At 41.5% G+C, this 20,500-nt stretch overlaps 1 protein-coding gene across 1 annotated transcript in view; it reads right to left on the bottom strand.

Moving 5' to 3' along the window:
- plppr5a (phospholipid phosphatase related 5a) overlaps positions 1-18,843 on the bottom strand; it is a 38,307-nt gene extending 19,464 nt beyond the window's left edge. The window contains exons 1-2 of the mRNA XM_036554581.1: positions 18,236-18,843; positions 3,370-3,502 (exon numbers count right to left, since the gene is read on the bottom strand). Of these exons, the coding sequence (XP_036410474.1) occupies positions 3,370-3,502; positions 18,236-18,439 (337 nt within the window). The 5' untranslated portion in view covers positions 18,440-18,843. The remainder of the gene's footprint in view (positions 1-3,369; positions 3,503-18,235) is intronic.
- Between the last annotated feature and the right edge of the window lie 1,657 nt (positions 18,844-20,500).

Here is a 20,500-nt window from a genome sequence, read left to right as displayed (position 1 = left end):
GCAATTCTGTGTAACATCTACAAGCTACAGACCAAGGTTATAATAGTTTTACATTTTCAAATTCGTTTTTATTTTGATAATATGTTTGTATTCAGTCTGAATTTCCGTTTAGTTTTAGTTAGTTTCACCAGTGTTTTCATTAGTTTCAGATTAGTTTTTATTTCATGGACTCATTTCTATTTCATTTTAGTTCATTATAGTTTCAGTTTTAGTTTTAGAAATTTTAGTTAAGGAGAAAAAATTGTCTAAGATTACTGCAGCGTGAAAAATAATCTGCTTATCATTGAAGATATCAACATTTCAAGACTAAACTAACATATGCGATACATTTGTTTCAGACTACACAGAATTTTGGGAGTGTGACCAGTGGCGGCTCCTGCCAAATCTCTCGGGGGGAGGGGGCAATTGTTGCGATGATGGCTAAGCGGTGACCCGTTCAATGGGTAAATTAACAGCTAGCTAACTTGACATTGTCACATTGAATTGAGCAGGAAATCCCCAGTTATACGATTATCCCCCTTTGTAGATACTTGCTTGATGTTTAAATTTGGTCTGGGTGGTCCTAATTCTTTAGCTGCCAATTTATCCTGCTTACTTCGACGACTGAAAGGTATTTTTTTAATGCCACGATCGAGTTGCTCTGAGTTGAGGTAACATTAGCCATGTTGACCTTGAATGTGAAAAGATCGCTGGCTGCCGCAGCGATCCCTACACCAGGTACCGTATGACGAAAGCACATTAGTGCGAGCCCACCCAGAACCCATACAGATTGCATTGCAGCGCCTGCAGTTCGAAAAAAAATTGCCTTAACATGGGAGTCTATCAAAGCGATCTGTGCGATTTTCAACCAGACTGAAATCGCCCGAAAGGGGCGGTACTCCATGGAACACGACTTGACACTGATTGGACTATGATATTCAGAGGCAGGACAAACTGTCTAGAACAGTCACAGCTAGCGTAGCACTGTGGTAGGATGTGTGATGTGAAAAATAATTCCCTCCCTTTCCTCCTTTGGTGGTGCCTCGCCCGATCGCCCTAAGGAACAAACCGCCCCTGAGTGTGACACCCGCCGCCTTGAATGGATACGACCTCCGCCGCCTTGAAACGATAACGACAATTATTTTTGTCTTTTCTTATTTTATCTTTATTAGTTTTTTTAGCAATCATTATTAGTTTCGTTTAGTTTTACATTTTCTTCGGGTAAATTATTTCAGTTTACGAAAATGTCAACAAAACATTACTTTTCGTCTTAGTTTTAGTATACGGTAATCCCACAATAAAAATGTGGGATTTCTAGGCTATTATCTTCAGAGGAAATCAGGAATTCACCATAATGAACAAATAAAACAACATTGCCTTGGCAATAATTTTTATCATTGTGATTATTAACAAAACAATCTAAAATAGTTATCATTGAATGAAAACCATCCATTCTGATTTGCTGGCATTTATTCACATTTGTGATGACTTATCATGGAGATATTTCATCATGCTCACAAACTGCAGCACAACACCACTGCTTTCAATGACTGATTTTCTCAACATGTGGGACCAGCTGTGAAAAAATATCATCACTATTTGCTGCATTTCACATGTTATAAAAATCAAATGTGATCTACTTGTAGGAAAGGGTCTTATTCCCAGCTAGAGTGAGAGTAGTAAGCCTCATAAATAACTCCCATTACCTGCTCTAAGGCAGAATGTCTTATTCCTAAAACCACTTTTAGCAGGACTCATAGTAATTCACAGATGCTTAAAGAATATGGGCCTAGATGTCACAGCCCCAAAAATAACCTTTATTAAAGGAAAACTTTCTTATTTGGGGTGTTCAGATTTTTTTGATGTGACATTGAAAAGGCATATAGTATCAAGAAACTGAACAGCTATTGGATCAAAGTTCAAAATTCCAGCATTGTTACAACCCTATTACCATCACCAACCATGACAAATCTGAGGAGCAAGCTCTAAATTAGAACCACTAATTCAAGGATGAACGTGTCACAAAGCACAAATCTAAAATTATGTCTCCAAAAACGTGAGTCAAAGCTGAAGGCCCCAGGTCAAAAAGGGAGGGGTTTCAACAGAAAACACGCTCTGTCTGGAAAACGTGCTCTGTCTGATTCAAGAACACTGAAGGAAACAGTCTGCTCCGGGTGTGTCATGACACATGGAGCAAAACAGAACAGAAGGAGAAAACGGTGTGCCAGTTTAGCAGGTGATTCGCACTCTCTTTGACCCCTTGCTGAGGAAATCTAGCTGAACAAACTTGAATCAAAGGCGCGTACTACACTAATTCTCTTTGTGCGATCAAAGCCGGTAATTTTCCTCATGGAGCAAGGGGGCCAGGGCTCCAGGAGGGAAAGTTGCTGGTGTGGAGACAGGTCTGTCGCGGGAGCAGAGATGATCCATTTAACGCCAGAGGCAGGGATTACGAGACGTGCTGTCGCTGCCTAATCCCCTCAAGATCCTTCCGCCTACCTGAGGGGACACTCCTCACACGAGGACAGGAAGTAGCGAGTTCTAGCCATCGGTCTCATCAGTTCTCAGTCTCACCTTCACCACCATGCAAGATCAAACCAAGGATTAAAATGTAATTTAAAATATAAAGTGTTCAGTTTAATTTAATTAGGGGTTTAAGGTCTGAGTCACTAATTTACTTCAGTTATTACTGAAAACAGCCGCACACCTGCTGTAACAATTTTTCACAGTACAAATTGCCCTGCACACTACCATGAGCCTATCTGAGGACAGGCACTGCACTGACATTGTCCGAGCAACCTGAAAGTTCTTAATAAACCACAGGGAGCATGAGAGCAGCAAGCTGAAGAGACCCTTGCCAACAGGCCCACCCCTATCCCTGGCAGAACAAAGTCAGTTTGTTCTGCTGATGTGGGTTTCTAGTCTTTTTAAGATGATGATATGGCTGGGATCGAACCCAGGCCATTGCGCTAATCTTGCAGTCAAGACAAATGTCTTAACCACTGAACTACTGCAGACTGTAAGGTCACAGGTTCAAATCTCAGAGGTGGAACTGCCATTGTAACCCTGAGCATACTAAATGTAAATTAACCTGTAATTATTGAGATGTATAAATGGATGCTAGGTAAACAGATCATGCTATTTAAGTCATGTTTACAGGTGTCTGGAAAGCAAATTAATAATTGTTATAATTTGCAGCTAATTCATAAACCACACATTTTTCCGAAGGTCAGCCTTCCCATGAACCCTGTCCCTAATCCACTAACCCCACCCACACGCCAGTGCCTTTTCAGAAGGAGTCCCATCTAACTCACAACCCCCTCATTCCAACCTGAATGGACACTGATGGACAGTCGGTCAAGAGATCACACCATGGGTTCGGCAACATACCCAGGAATCGGAAGGTCCTGCGCACCAGGGGGTTGAGGTAGCAGCAGTCCCCCATCACGATAATCTTTTCCCGGTTGTCAAGGTCCTCAGACACATACTGCAGCAGAAACAGCACGGACTCCGTGGCAGTGATCTGCGAAAGAGACAAAATAAATACATTTTACAATTGTGCAAAAATGGATCTAGGCTTCATCTGCGGTGCGGGGTGAAGTTGAATAGGCATGTCCTGCTTTTTAACATTAAAGGAGCTGGTCTGTATCTCAATAGCAGAACCAATTTGACTTCTTTCGTCCTAGAAACGTTGCACTGTATTTGGCTAACGGTTACTGAACTGCATAATGAGCAGTGAGCAGGGACTTAATCTACATCACACTTCTGGTTCAGAAAGCCAGACTGCTGTAACGGCCCTGCTGTTAAGTGCCACACAGGGAACTGTAAGCTTTACTTGAACTATCAACCCCTAGAACATACAGCACAGGGCAAGAGAGAGGACCCCCTGTTCAAGCGCTAGCCCTGGGCTTAAGCATTAGTCATTTACTGCTGAAGCCTTATTAAACTGTTCCATGGAAAGAATTATATTCAACTAAAATACTGGCTGATGATTTCATATTCTGTCATGTTTAATTATTCTTTGAGGGGAAGCACTCCATGGAGAAGCATGCCTGTGCAAAACTGGCAATGCAACATGCACAGATCCTTGCCTGCAGAGTTTGTGTGCCCATTGATGAAGTCTCTCCTGCTCCGTCCTACCTTTATCTGCAGGACCCTGTGAACACAGGCAGCTTCTTGAACTAAAACTGCGCAAGTATTTGCTGAAGTACTGCAGTGCTCATTTGAAAGCACTAAAGTTACTCTACTGTGGGATGTGTTGCTGCAGCTAATCCTGCTGATGAAACTAAATTACTGATGCCTCAGTAAGCACTGCACAGCGCTACCGTGCTGTTTCACTGCGAGCGAGAGGCGGGCCTTTCTCGTTTTTCAATCCTATGTTCGGTTTTCTCCTTTCCCGCATGCGTGAGACCTGGCCTGTCCCCATAGTCCAGTGACCATGTGCAGAAACGGAGGTCTCCCCTGTGACGTGCAGTAAGGGCAGCCTAGCTTTCTGATTTTGAGCTGCGCTGACGTGAGCGGAGTATCTCAGGTCACAGCCCTGATCGGTTGTTTACTACAGAGGACGCTGATCTTAAAAGGCACCTGGGGCTCGTTTCATGAGATAATGAAACTCAGGGAAGGGGGTTCAGCTGGGTGAATAAACAGCTTTTACTGGGTGCGTGCAGCAGGCCTACTGAATTACCAAATCAGAATCCATGATACACTCTCCCTCTCACCTCATTTCCTTGAAGCCAAGGCTCTGGATGTTCTCAAGATGTGATAGTGCAACTTTCACTTACACCCACATCAATGTCAAAGTCATCAAATCTTTATCAGGAAATGAAAATTCTTGGTGTGAATTCTGTATTCTTATTTATGAACTGTTCAGGAGATGAAAAATAAAATGATTATATCTGTTAGCATGTACATTCGTGCGTATGTATTGGTGGCTTTATAAAATGTCAAAAACGTTATAGGTGTCCCAATCACTACAACTGCATTACCAATTCAGATGTGTGACTGGGGAGTGTGCCAACTTTAAGATGCTGCTATGTATTAGGTTCCCAAGAAAGAGCATCTACTAACTTAATTCAAACCATATATAACAGATCCTTGATATTACCTTCTTGTCAACTTCTGTCAGACAAATTATTTGCCTTGGATCAGATGAATTATTCATGTGTTGCACTATACCTAAACATATCACAGCTGTTCAATACATATTTGTATGTGCATGTACATTAACATCATCAAGTATGGAATGATTGTTCAGAGTCTATATTGCACAACTGTCACTACTGTATACTCATTATAATCACTGTCAGTGCTGGACAATTACTGAAAGTGTATTTTAGAATATAATAAGATGCAATTGGTCTCCATTGCACAGTTACCATTTCCATTTACTACAAAAGCTGCAGCATTTGTTTTTTGCTAAGTGAAAATCGGTGCCACATTACACTAATGAGTGCCATTGTCACGAGTTGGTGCATTTAATCTGAGGCTGAAATGCGACACACGCTTTACTGTCAGAGCAAGCAAATGCCCCTTCAAAGGACAATTGGTTTATCAGTTTGCGCCTGAAATATTCATAACAAACGCGGCGTCTTTTATGAAACATTACTACTCCATTTACCTCAGTAGTGAGCGGGCGGAATTCCGCTGTTTCCTCCCTAAATCCTACCCGGCATCCTGCTGATGTTCGGGAGGTACATCACTAGTGTACAGTGGACCAGTGTCTTTCTGTGCTTCCAGGGTAGTTCTAAAAAACCCTGAATAACTGAATAACAAAATATTGACAGTGGCTACACACTTTGAAGGGATTATGATATGTACATGTAATCATTATATAGTTATTTCTATCTGTACTGATGTCTTATGGACCTCTATTCTAATCTGCCCTGAATACATTCTAGAAAAGAACACATTGAGTATATGAATACTGTTGTACAAACAGCACTGTGGAAGTACCATCACATTCACATATGCAGTATGTTCCAAGCTATACAGAAGAGCAGTACAAATGTAAATCCAGTATTTAACCTATGCAGTGTATTCTATATGCAACTTTGCATACCAAGGCAACCATTTACACCAGCATAGTTAGCATACGATTTGCACGGATAAAGCAGATTTGCCTCAGTGTCACCGTAGCGTAAATGATACTGTTAGGATTATTGTTCTGATTGCACTTACCTGCATTACATTTACATTTACATTTATTCATTTAGCAGACGCTTTTATCCAAAGCGACTTACAAAGGTCACAGTTCTTTACAATGTTATCCATTTATACAGCTGTGACAGCAATACTGTACAGCAATACTGTGACAGAGAGACCACACTTAAGATTGTGATCATTACTTGCATTCCCACTTGGAGAATCTGAGCCAAGAAGATCTACAACTACTAACCAAAACAGGGGGAGTTCCCATTCATGTTTCTATTCCACTACTTTCCACAGAGCCACTCCTGCCCCTCCCCCTCCCGCCGAGGCCAATCAGGAGAGATTAGCAAGCATCAGCTATGTTCCAGAAGCTCGGACAGCGCAGTTCAACACTGTGTGGTTTTTCATTCCACCCTAAGAGAAGAAACAGTGGGAGATCACCTGGGACATATGCTCCATGGATCCAACTGAACACAATTCTGCTTCTAGCAGTAGAAAAGCCCCAGGTGTATCCAGTGCACATGAACATCATATCTGGTTGGTAATTATTGATAGCTCAGCATGTCAGTACTTTTTCCTGGCCTTTTGACATCTTATAAATAACTATGGCATGGCCTCCTACACACATGACACAGATTATGTGAAACATAATAAATGCTTTATCCCTTAAATGGTTCCTGTATCCATCAAAAAGTAGTCTCAAAAAGCCTGTGTGAATTTTGTGCCTTGAATGACAATGAACTGTACAGTCAGCGTGGGCCCCAAACCCTCAGTTCATTAAATAAACAGGGTTCTGACTTCCCATAACTGTTTGTGCGGCCTCACAGTATGTGATAATGTAGGTTTGAAGGAATACAAGTGAGCTGTTAGGGAAGAACAAGAGTGCCTTGCCAGAAATTCTGTTGTCAGATATTATCAGTTTTACCTGAGAATCAGGCTGGTCCATCACCTCCGTTTCATGATTTTTGTTACTTACACAAGCTTGTTTCCTGAATTGCCGACTGAACGTTAGGCTCGTCTCGCTGTTACAAGCTCTGCATCCATGCAGGACTGCTGCAGAGAGGCGGTACACTCACACGCAGCCAACAGCTGTTTTCTGCGCTACAAGTCTTGCAGTGTGCCACAGTAAAGTGGGCGGCAACTAGGAGATAGGTGCCTCTCCGCTGACGGCATCCGAGCAACTCGTAAGGAGCTGACGAATCAAAGAGTACCTGAGAGCAGTGAGATGAGCAAGCCCTGGCTGATCTACCTACACTACCTCTGGTCATACCGAGCCACCGCTGTGGGATCCTGGTCAATGTCAAGAGATGGTACGGCCAGCTCCAAACCTTACATTTGACTGAGCCACTCGGTGCCCAGTCCACTACCTTTGTTAGCCTATTAAATGCTCTCGAGTCTATATACTCCTACTAAGTGACAAGCCAGCCCAGAAACAGTACAACTGCTTCTACCATGTGAGATCATCACAATGAGTATGAGTAATGAAACCATAGTGAGACCTCAGTGCACCTGTGATTTCACACGCTCCACACAGAGGAGGAGACCTGGAACCATGCGTGTTTCACATCAACCTCAGCATGACCTTTACTACTAACTAAGCCCATCTGAAAATGAAATATATTTCAATACATTGAGAAACATCTTGTTCAGCCCAGGTCTATATTGTAAAAAAACCAATAATGCAAAGCAGAAATATACTGCAGTATACAAAAACAGCAATGTTTTTTTTTTTTCAATATCAATTGAATTCAATTCAATTGAATTTCATTTCAATTTTCAATATCTTGATTTAGCTAAAAAAAAATATATATTCTCAAAAATATATTCAAAATACATTATAATTGTACAGAAGGACTGTTTCATTACAGATAAAAAGTAATGCCACAATGTCTAAATAATGATGCAGAAGCTGCACCACAATCCAGCATGTTTACCTCCTCACTGGCAGGGCTTGTCACACCACCTCCCTCTGCATCAGTTAAAGGGCTTGCTGCACAGGACAGCGCTGCAGGTTGTAAGTGACGTGGATGGACTGTGTTTCGATCGCTCAACTGGCAAGCACAAACAAAAATGCATCACCTCTCAGATGCTTCGCTCTGCCCCCCACCTGCGAGATGATATCGGCTTTCACTGACTCATTTCGATATTTCAGTTCCTCTTTATGCCTTAAGAACTTTGCTGTTCCAGTACCTCTATTCCCCGTATGAAAAAGCAATGCGAACTGTTGTATGAAATGCAGCCCACCATGCAGTAACCTTGAAATGGGGGGACACTGAAAATGGAGTGTGCACTGCCGCTACAATAAAAAATCACGCATCTGTTCTGCAAGGTACTTTTGGTTCTACCTGGCAAACAACAGGAGCTTTGTAAAGTACAGAAATAAAAAAAAGGAATAGCAGAACTTTATCAATCAGCTTCACTTGAGACTGCTTAATTGCCTTTGTGTTTGCTTAATTTTGCGTGAGAGAGAAGGCCAGACACTGGCAAACGAGCTGCACCTGTTCAGGCCTGATTAGCCCATGATTAAAGACAGGTGTGAATGGAGAACTCATGCGAAACTGAGCTGACAATGGTGTTTGTTTGTGCCTCTGACAGTATGCTGGCTCTTGGTTTGTGGCAAGTTTTAAAGTATTTACTTTCTTTGTATATGTTTTTTTCATAAATATTCTCATTTTTATGGGCAGTGCATCACCCAGCCACTACCAAATTGTTGACCCAGTTCCCCCAGCTCTGGTGCACTGCTCTTTGTAGCTGACTACAGTGTGTTTTGGCCAGCCAGAAGAAACAGAAAAGGGAAAGTGCAGCAGCAGAAAATATACACAAAAAATAATGAAATAAATTACAATCAGAACTGTTCAATTTTTAGCAAAACTAGTGGGAAAGTTAACTCTGACTGTGTGAGCAATGGAGGGAGTCTTGCAGCCTGCTGGAATGCCTTTGCATTTGTATTTGATGTTCAATCAAAAAAAAAAGTGAAATTATAAGTGTCTGTCATGATTCAGTATGTATGATGTATGATGTATCTGTAAGACTTTCTTGGACAGGACATGCAATCCAAGGATCTCAAACACTGGGACACTGAAAAACAGATATGGATGCTCGAGGAGCCACTCTTGCTTAGCACCCTGTTACAAAAATAAGGTCAACAATTTGGTAGTGGCTGGGTGATGCACTGCCCATAAAAATGAGATAAAAATGAGAATATTTATGAAAAAAACATATACAAAGATTAACAGCTCAATTTTCATTTCATATGACCATTGAGACATGCTTCCACTTGTCTTTCAGATATAATTTCAAGTTGTCTCTTAAGGCAAATTAAAGTTCCTTCTTTTTGTGGATTGCTTTCAAAAAAAGGCCTATTCTTCGCAACCCAGCCAGGAATACAAGATCCATGCCTAAAACATTTAATGATTCTTTCTGACACTGGTAACCTGAGGATGCCAGCTTGCTTAGGGGCCCATGGTGGCAAGATAGACACGCATCCTCCTCCTGGCTGACTTAACACTCCTCCAGGAGCCTTAAATTCCTTAACAACTGACACTACAAGACACTGGCAAGTTGTGGATTTCTTTGTGGATTTTTTTTTTTTTTTGCTTTAGTTTGCATTTAAATATGGAGGGTGCTCTGTGTGTGTGTGTGTGTGTGTGTGTGAGAGAGAGAGAGAGATTCAGGGGCATCAATGGTTTTTGATGAGCCTTTTGCCGTTATCATTAAAACATGAGCATTACACCATCCATGTTTGTTTCATGGGCATCTTACCTCCCGTGGTTTAACAAATCAAAAAAGCAAAAAAAAAAAAAATCATTCACGTTCAAGCCGACAGAATATGTGCTGAGGATAACAGGGTGCTAACGGATAAAGACAGAGCGACTTATTTAAATTAAGCTATGAGACTGCTGGACCTTTGCGATATAACGAGCAGCCGAAAGACACAGGCCCGTGCGATTTATTCACATTCCAGTGCAGATCCATCCAGGCTCGCAGAGGCTGCGTACAGGAACAAGCATTACTCACAACCCGCTAATAATAGCAATCATGCCATCCTGGCCCATAAATGTCACACAGTGTAACCCTGATGAGAAACCGTTCCGTGAACCATTAGAGGAAGCGTGAGGCTTCCTCGCCTGTCTTTTAGCGGTGATACGCGGAGCGTATTAACACCACAAATGTGCTGAATGGATTTGACGGCAATACTGTATCGATCGCGGTCCTCTCATTAAGGAAGGCTGTTCATCTCCAGCCGGGATGCGTTTGGTGTCGTGCGCCTAACTAACCGCACAGCACTTGGCAGTGTTGCCAGCTCCTTAGAGAAAAAAGGTTGCCAGGTCGACCAATAAATGTCTTTTTTTTCGTAAACAGAAGTTGCTATGGGTAGGACTGGAAGTTATCAAAGGAAATTTAGCATATTTTTGGCATGTCTTCGAAATTATTGGACGCTGGTATGACAAACATGAAATTCATATTGCCTGTTTGATTATTTCATAAACATGAAATAAAATTTAATGACTACAGTGCTTGTACAGATTTCAAGGGTCATATCAAATTCTCTTGATCTAAGGACAATATCGATGTTTTGGCCACAATGGCACTTATTCATTACCTGAGCCCAACTAGGAGAGTGCTGAGTGAAAGCTACACATTTGAAAGCATGGTAGAGTTTCTCAGATATACATGACAAACACACAATGAAAACAGCAATGGAATGAGTTATTGAAAATAACACAATTCATAATTTATTTACAAATGTATTCTTTTTAAATAATTCTTTTTCTGCTTGAATGGGGTAGGATATATGGAAGCACTCAAGTTTGCCTTGCGTCTCCACTCAAATTGTGGAGTGAAAACTGTGAGTGAAAACTCAGTCCATTAAATATGTTTATAGGAAAATCTTCACAGGCTCTGCAGCTAGAAATTAACTTTTAATATCTGACTAGCTGACTTGCTTATCAAAATATTCAAAAAGCAAAGTGTACAATAAAATCAGATTAAAACAACCTAACTTTCCTTGCATTAATTTTGCTTACTCCGCAAACTCTATAAACTTCATGTTAGTCAGCTTTACTTTATCAAGCCAATGCCTTTATTTTCTTCATAAGGTTAAACAATTAAAAGTTGATAGACATGATGCAATTGTTAGCAGTGTAATGTAAAGGCAAGGATCAGGGCACACACCCAAATGTTGGTTCAGTTCTCTGGCAGGACACTGCTGTTGTACCCTTGACCAAGGTACCGAACTTGAATTGCCTCAGTAAATTACCAGCTGTAAATGCATAATGTGTAAAAATGTAAATTGCTCTGGACAAAGGCTTCTGCTGAGCAAATGCAATGTAATATTGAAATGTAGCACTCTTATTACATTCTGTAGCATCACATCCTTTAATGGGTTAAGAAAATGAAGTTTGTGTTACCAAACAAGCAAAGGAAATACTTAGAGAAATGAAAAGGATTCAATAGTTTTTTAAGCAGGTGTACAGTTGAGAAACTAAGAACAGTTTGCACAGATGAATCCTAAACCCATCTGTGGCAAACTCATTAAAGACCCATATAAACCCATACAGTTCTTCTGTCTTACCAGACAGTTCACCTTTGTAATGAGACATGAACTATGCTATGACCTCACTAGCCGTAGGCAGCTTTCAACATATCCATTTTCTAATAACTATGTTTGAAATGTCAGTTAGTTTTAATATACTTGTATGCTATTTTTGCTTCAGCTCAGCATGACAGTTTTTTATGTTGCTGTGCACCATTATGATAGATTATTCTCCATTTGCTTAGCTGACACTCTCATCCACACTTACATGGTTGACAATGTTTACATGACCACTTATACAGCTGGATGTTTGTGAAGGCAATTCAGGGTACGTTAACCAAGATAGGGACTGTTTGTGTTCTTAGAATGGCAATAGAGATGAGCTTGACTAAGTTCAACCACTGAGCTTCCTGGAAGCAGCCTTCTGGAAGTAGCATCGCCACACATAACAATCCGTCCAAAAGGGGCATGACTCACTGTTTAAGAAAAACATTTTGTGAGCTCTGTCTTACCAAGAGCCATACTCTTCTGCTGGATCCATGCCGTCCTATATGCAGACATACACGATACATCTGGTTTCTAGGCTACACATGTAGCATATCTCATGGGCATAATGCATAATTGAGGTGTTCCGGTCTCTCTGAATGTGCAGGAGTTCAGATGTTAACACGGGTGATACACCTGGGCCAGGGCTTCCTACATTCAGGTCATCTACTTTGAAGAATAGCTAGTCCTGCCTGTTTTCCCTTACTGTGCCAGACTTCATTAGAATGGAAGCGCACCTGTTTCAGGCGATATATCCTGGGGAAACAATAACTTCAGAAGAAAAAAATTACCACATTAGAAAAAATGGCACGTTATTTCAGACTTAATTAATGGGAACCAACAACAGGAGAGAGCTGGGGGTAGCTATAAGACTGCTTGAAGAGTTCATAAAGACAAACTGATTCACTTGTACGGATCCGACCAACAGCACGCCTCCAGAAATTAATTATTCATGGTACAGTATCTGCCTAAGTGCGGAAAACCAAGTGAGCTCTTCAGAGTATCTCACAGCCGAGCTGCAGATTAATAAATGTCCTAGATATTGCCATGGTTTTCACTACAGAGCCCATGCGCTACGTTGGGTGTGCTCAAGCATCATGCAGGTAAATAAACAGAAATCGACACAAGGGGAAGCACTTAGAAACACACATATGGGAGGCCTACTGTACTTCTGCTCCTCGAGCTACAACATCTTGCAAAGATGTGCACTAGGTTACTATTTTGTACTCTTGGCCTGGGTTGAAAGAAGGGCTAATGTGTAACAACCTAAAATCCATTTTCTGGACAGGCCAGCCCAGCCCTCATGTGTAATATCTAACGTTCTTTCAGCTGGAATCAAAGGGAAATTAGGCCATAGACAGATACTAGATGCATACTACACACTTTTTTATGCTCCAGGAATAGCGACATGTAGATCAGACAGAGTCTACTAGCCTCCCCACTCTCAGGCACCCTTTGATTGGTCACTTGGCTGCACGTTGCTTGGGTGACATCAGTGGACATCAGGGAACATGCATCTACCTGCCAGTTAGGACCTACTGAGCTGTGATGCACTGTGGGACATGTAGTCTGAAAAACAGCAAATGGATGCGTGCAAATTTATTGGAGGCTGCATGAATAGGAAGAAGCATTTAAAAAAATGTGATTCTAAAACTTCAGCTATGATTGTTGTCTTTTGTTTCCACAATTTCAGTTCCAGATGCGTACAGAGTAGACCTTTAAGTTCACTTTGGGAAGCCTGTGATTATACGTCATCCCTAGATTCAAATGGTGTTTTGGAATAAGTCATCACCCTCAGCCTAAAAGATCATTTCTAAAGCTGTGTCTTGCTGTTGTAGGTCACAGCTTGTAAGCTTGTAGCATGGATCATAATTTGTGTATCAAAGAGCTCCCTGGCACTGGCTCCTGACACCTTCTCAGACTCTTCTCATCATGCATTTTCTTTACATACCCCGAGGGGTGTTCTGTGTCTGTGTCTGTGTCTGTGTGCGTGTGCGTATGCATGTGCGTGTGCATGTGTGCATGCGTGTACATGTGTGCATTTGACAACTGCAGGGAATGAATAACATAGCCACATTAAGAATTCTTGTTTCTCAGTCAGAGTGGCCCTCTGATAGACTCCATTTTCAAAGGAGATCATCACCTTGAAAAGCGAGAGAAGATAAACTAAAATATTGACATGTCAGCACATAAAAATCAGATGTTGTTGACAGTACTTTGTCAATATTGGCCATAAATAAAATAGTGATGAATATGTATCAGTGTCAACTGAAGACCTCAGGATGACTATATAACTTAGCTAAGTGAATGTACCATAAAAGAGAGAGAATATAGTATTATCAGTACTACTGCCACTACTGATTACGATGACGATAACCCAAATATAGCCTACTGTATATAGATGTTATCAGTAAAGGCACTTTTACTAGTATTACTACTCTTGTTTTCCTCTTATTGCAACAACTACCAATGCTATTATTATTAATAATAATAATACTAATGCACACAAATATGTGTGGATTCATAACTAAATATTCAGTATTGCTGCACTAGGGATGTGAACACCCACGAATCTGTGTAAACCAAACATGAGAGCTGAGCACCGACTGTGGTGTATCTGCAATGAAAGGGCCACTTTATTGATCCACAGATCCATCCATGCAGCGTTCATCAGAAATTCCCTCTCAGCATGAACACAAGGGGGAAGGTGTGGGGATGCTCAACACCCTGCACAACGCGCTCCTCCTTCCATGTTGGTTCAGCCGCGAGGGTTTCCTCTCAGTGCACCGGTCCAATCGATAACTGCGCAAGACCCGGTTTTCAGAGGCGCTCACCGCGGTGGATATCCAACACATTTCGCAATCCCACAAGTGTCCATGAGAGGCGGGGCAGCTGGAAAGCCATACCGCCCTTCCAGACTTTCCAAGCTCTCTCCCCGTGCAGGGGAGACACAAACAAGCCGATCAGTGCTGATCGCCACAGGAACGGCATTGATTGACAGCCAATTTACCATTCACAGTTATGGGTATTCACTCCAGGCAGTCCTCCCCATTCCTGGCTTCCTGCTCCCTTCCCAGGCCACTGAGCACCTGACCGTGCATACCCCTTTACCTTTGCTTCACAAATTACATTTGTTTATTTAGTCATAATATAAGTACACATATTAACTACCTGACATCTAATAATGCAAGTAATAGTCACAAGTACAAATACAGAAAGCCTATGTAAACATGACATAATAGCTGCATTAAGCATTCATAATACCTTCTGTCTGATAAGTGACACACTTCATCACATTCTGTGTTATGTAGGAATGAATGTCACCTCTAACTCTGCCAACAGTGTCATGTGACACATATGACATAGCTTGGGCAGTAGGTGTCCCAGTGTCATGGGACACTGTTGGTTGAGTTGGATGTGACGTTTCCCCTGCAAATGATAACTTGCTAGTAAGAATGTATCCCTGGAAAGCATTAGTTTCCTGGTCAACAACAGGCAGGAGTAATGTGTATAATTTTCACCCACTGGATTGATAGCAAAATCCATCTGACTGCTTAACATGAGTGGTCTGGGTGCCTAATCTGATGGCAGTAACCCTCTGTTGTCTTGAGTGGGGAACCGTCTTATGCAGCTGGCCTGCTGAAACCTTCTGGTCCCAGTATAAGTGTATGTACATGATACCTACTTAGGGATGTCTTTATCTGCATGATATAGTAACTTCTGTGTACACAGACTTTTGTTACACAGGTGAAACTACATAGGTCACAAATGGATATAACTGCTGTCAGTAGTATGTTGCTGTGCATGTTCAGTAGTTAGACATTGCAGTCACCCTTAATGCAATGTGGTTCCAGCAAATTTGCTGCTCAATCAATGGTGCAAATAATTTAACTGACTTACTTACCCTGCTAACCTCCCACAACTCTTTTCTGCCATGTCGGGGGGAGCTCTGCACAGTTGCTGCAGGGTGCCAGCTAATGCACTGTTTATGAATCCGCTAGCTAATGTAACGCCAGTTACAGACAATTTTGGAAATGTCATGCGCGTAATTGCTTGTTTTAATCTCTCCTACATGCAAAGCAGAAAATGCCTCCTTTGGTTCCATTTGCCCTTGATTAAGCTGATTATGTGTTCCAGAGTTGCCACACGTCAACACTATGTAGATCTTCGTTTGCACAATGCGCTCGGGGCAGAGTACTGTAGACTCAGTATTCCTTACAGATAGAGTCAGAAACCGTGCCAAAATTACCTTTCTGACATTGAGAAACATTTGGCAGAATATGATTACAGTAAAACAGTTTATGTTGTTTCTGGGGGGTAACATACAATAAGCATATCTTTGTCAAGCCTGGATAAATTTGTGTTTGAAATGCCTTGTTAAGGTTTGACCTTGCGCTTGACTCTCTAGTCCTAGCTTGCAGCTATTTTTGTTGCATGTTGTAATTTGCATAAATAAAACATGAGGTTTTCTCTTCTTCTCAGATGATGCTTTTTTCATTTTTTTTTAACCTTCATTTATCTAGAAAAGTCCACTGAAAACTCAGCTCACTTTTATGGCTTCAAAACATCCTTCTGCTGTTGATGACTCCCATAGCATCTTACAGGGTACGTTGTGGCATACTGGTCTCATGTGATGGACAGCAGCCCAGATGCTGCACCGGGGTATTCAGTTTACTTGGTTCAGGGGAAAGAGCACCCCCTACTGGCCCACTGGCACCTGTTCCACCAACAGAAGCAGCCTGGTTTCTCCCAGTAGATCTTCCATCCAAATGCTAACCAATCACTGCCCCACTGCCACATCTGGTAGCATGAAACTATAGGGTGGTGCAGCTGTTATATGGGGTCTAGTTTACAATATATTTGTTGTTTATCAAGGACACCTACAACTTATCATTTGGCTGACTGTGCAGGAAACTGACAGCTTTGCCTCTCAAACCAAATCTGAAATGCTATGTTACCATAACGGATGCTCTTGCCTGACCTAAAACTGAGGAAATGCAATGTCATCTGCCCAGCTGGCCAGTCCTACTGTATTATGTAAGCTAAGTGCATATGGAGTTCATTTTTAAAGACTCTCTTATGCAAACGCTCATACGTGTAAATTAGAAAAAAACAACATACACCAGTTTCAGCATGACAGAAAGAGTGTCCCAAAGATTTAACAAAACAGTACTGACTTTTATCAAAAATACACTTGAGGTGGTGCTGCCTCACCGAATTCAGGCCCACACTATGAATTTGTTCTGTCAGTATTTGTTCTGTCAGACAAGGTTATCAAATATTACACAGAGCTGAGAGGCACAATTAGATGAAAGTTTGCGCTCAATAGAAAAGTTCAGTACAATATGCCACTGCAACACTTTGTAGTTTTTAAACAGAGCTGGGGAGCTCTGTCAGAAAATGTTACTTTAAGTAGCATAAGGGGCCAGGAACCAAAATAAGAGCGCAGAGCACTGTCCACCCAATGCCAGAGATACTGTCTGATGAGTGATACAGGCTTCCATGAAGCAGAATACGATTGCACTGAGAGTTCACCCATAGCAAATTATGATGTGTATAAATCGGATATTTTTCAAGGGTGGGGAATGTTGACTAAGCACAGCTAAAATCTAATTAATGACACAGGCAGCAGGCCTTAAAACTGAACCAGGAGCATGGGGTTTGGCTGGGGGCGTGGTTGACGTTGATTCTTATTATTTGTTCAAACAGTGAATCAACTTTAATTGGTATATAGTTATAACATTTCAACAGTTGACATTACAGCGTACTATTTGGAAAGAGAATAAAAACCCAAGTCACTTGTGCTAAACCAGTATTACCAATCAGCGTCTGAACATAGAACATACATCTTTGCACGCCCCCCACGGCCGGGGGTTAACCCTTTCGATGCTACCTCTGCACACATTGACAGAATGAATGAATATGAATTTGAGCAGAAGATGTCACAATGTTGCCTGCCTCTTCCCCTCTTGCTTGATCGGTTTAATAAACTCATTTTATGGAACAGCCCGCGGCTGTTGCAGTATTGCAAAATAAAATGAAAAGCAAACATTCCAGTAAAATAAAATGTTATCGTTAACATGATGTAGTTGTTGGATGCGAAGTGTTATGTGGCAACTGAAAATCTAGTCAATCAAACTGCGCTTGGATGGCGCTCTTCATGGAATCATCACAGGGCGCTTTGCGAAGTGAAATAGAATTGATAAAGAAAAATAATGCTATAGCAATTACATAGCTATAGCTATATGTAGCTATACGTTTGCATTTGTCTTAGTATATTCCATGATGTGTAATCTTTGGTAATGTTAAGTATTTAAAATAAAACAGGTTTCATGCAACAGAATGGTATTCTAGGAGTAAATATACCAATGGATTTTTATATTGACATATGGCATGCAATCCTCATATCGATATTTCAGTGTCGAAAGAAGCTGAACGCTAAACCCCATATTCAGAAATTCAAAACTTAGGTGTCGACCATCGCGATGCACTGCTCACAGGGTGTACGCGGCAGAAAGGGAAACTCACCACAAGAGCTGGCACTCCAGCCACCACTGCATACAGGATCGCGGGGGGAATAGCGCTCGACTCCTCGGGTCCAAGATAGGGCTTGGTGTAGGAGCTGTCGTGGCAGAAGAATCCCTGCACATGCACGTTGAAAGTGTCGGTGTACTCGAAGTAATACGCCAGCATTACCGTCCCAGCCATAATCACCAGCTGAAAATAAAGCATGGTCGTTAAGGAGCGAGGCAGAGACAACACGATCCACTGTCATCAGAAATTCCTCGCTGTCTTCCTCCTCTCTCCTTTCACTGTATCCTGGGCATCGTTCCCCCCTGCCCCTCGTGTCTTCCGCATGTATCGCTGGTTTTGAAGGTATATTCCATAAAACATCGAATTACGTGCTACAACGCGCGCTCTGAGCGCACTGCTCGGCGGCTCCGGCGAGAATGAGCCCGGTGCACAAAATGAGTAAGTAAAAAAAAAAAAAAGAAAAATCCTCGCGTGTGCGCGTGAGTCCACGTCTAGTCAGAGGAGAGATGCGTGCAGACAGTGGCTGCGAGGCAGCAATGCCGGGCGCGAGCGGCTGCAACGCTCCAGCTCAGCAGAAAGACTTCCAACAACTTGTCAGAGCGATACCACCGTCCAACACCGAGGTCACCGTGCACCAGGTCCGGCTGGGGTTCGGCTGTGTTTTACAGTTTTACTGCCGAGTGTGTTGTTGTTGTTGTTGGCTGTCAGGTTGTCCACGGCAGTTATTCTTAGCGATTAAGGATTGCGCGTGTTTGCATCCCGGGTCCAGGAGGAGCCTTTTGACAGCACCTCAAAAAGTGCACCGTCACCGTGATTCTGTCCGGAGAAGTATGAGTTTATTAAAGAATAAACGTACGTGACGGAAAATAAGAGCAGCAACAAAGACTACAGGTGCTGGAGAGGGAACGTATGTAGTAAAATGACATGTGTCTCTCTAAAGATGTCCCTGGAGTGTACCCTGTGAGCCTGTATAGCTAGACTTTAAACTTCTGTGACGGAGGCAGCTAATAAGGACTGTAAAACAGTTGTCATTCATGGATTCAGTCATCGAGACTGTATGTGTTGATGTCATGTCATGAATTTATCCCCAGGGCTTTTAACAGGAATTTTAAATGCAGACTCACAACAGTAGAAAACGAGAAATGAACAATACATTCGGTCATTTTCAAGCGAGTTTCACTTGTTATACCGAATGAATTTATTTTTATCAGAATAGGCGTGTGCTGACAGGTGAGAAGTTCTTAAAGTTGCTGTTGTACTGGGTGCAATTAAGATTAAGATTAAGAATTAAGATAAATCTGTATTCTATCAGAGTTGTAATTTCAGGTGAGCTTTTGTTATTTCATTAACAGTAAACATAACTACAAATTTAATTGGTTTACATTTTTTGTTACCTGAGTGTGGCATTGGAAGATTCTACACTAATTACACAAACAATTCATGCCACAAGGATTAGCCTAAGTATTTATTATATGTTAGCAGCTGACATTTCATATGGCAGTAAGAGTACAATTTTCACTTAATCGTATCAAATAATGTTTTTCAATTATTACAGTTATAATCAGATTTTTGAGTAATTCTAATCATATTAAGTGTACAAACTCCTGCATCGTCTGAATTCATGGTTCCGTTTTTGTTTTGGAATGATCAAACAAAACTGACACTGGCTCTTCTTTCACTGAGTGATTTTTGTTTTTCATGAATAATTTGAGATGTTGGCACAACACAGACCAGGCTGAGAAGGAAAACACGCACACCAGATGTTTGTGAAAACGCACACACACACACACACACACACACATACACACACACACACACACACACACACACACCAGTGCAATGCAATATACACATTACACACTATGGCAGATATAACCAAAACATTAGCATCACCTTACTCTGACCTCCTGTTTTTCTGGAAAAAAGTTGTGTAATATATTCAGGACGCAAATGTATGGGCTATTAAAATTTCAGTGGATGTAAGTAACAGTCACACTTCTTGAATTAGACCCAGAATATTAATTAAAATGTGGTCTGAGTTATTTTTGTTTTTGATAGTCAGATTTTGTCAGCTACTACAATTGCAGAGCTTGGTTCAGACATGATAGTGTTACACAACGTCTTGCTTTGCTTTCCTCTGAGAAATCTGTTTCTGTACCCACAGATTCTAATTAAAAAGCATGTTTAGCTATGTTGCATGCGTAGAAATAATTACTTAAGATACACAGTGACACTTCAGACTGAGTTTAATTACATAGC

Source organism: Megalops cyprinoides, chromosome 20 (assembly GCF_013368585.1).
Source record: "Megalops cyprinoides isolate fMegCyp1 chromosome 20, fMegCyp1.pri, whole genome shotgun sequence".
NCBI classification, from domain to species: domain Eukaryota; kingdom Metazoa; phylum Chordata; class Actinopteri; order Elopiformes; family Megalopidae; genus Megalops; species Megalops cyprinoides.
The sequence above is the reverse complement of the archived record's forward strand: the minus strand, read 5'-3'. Positions and strand labels throughout refer to the sequence as shown.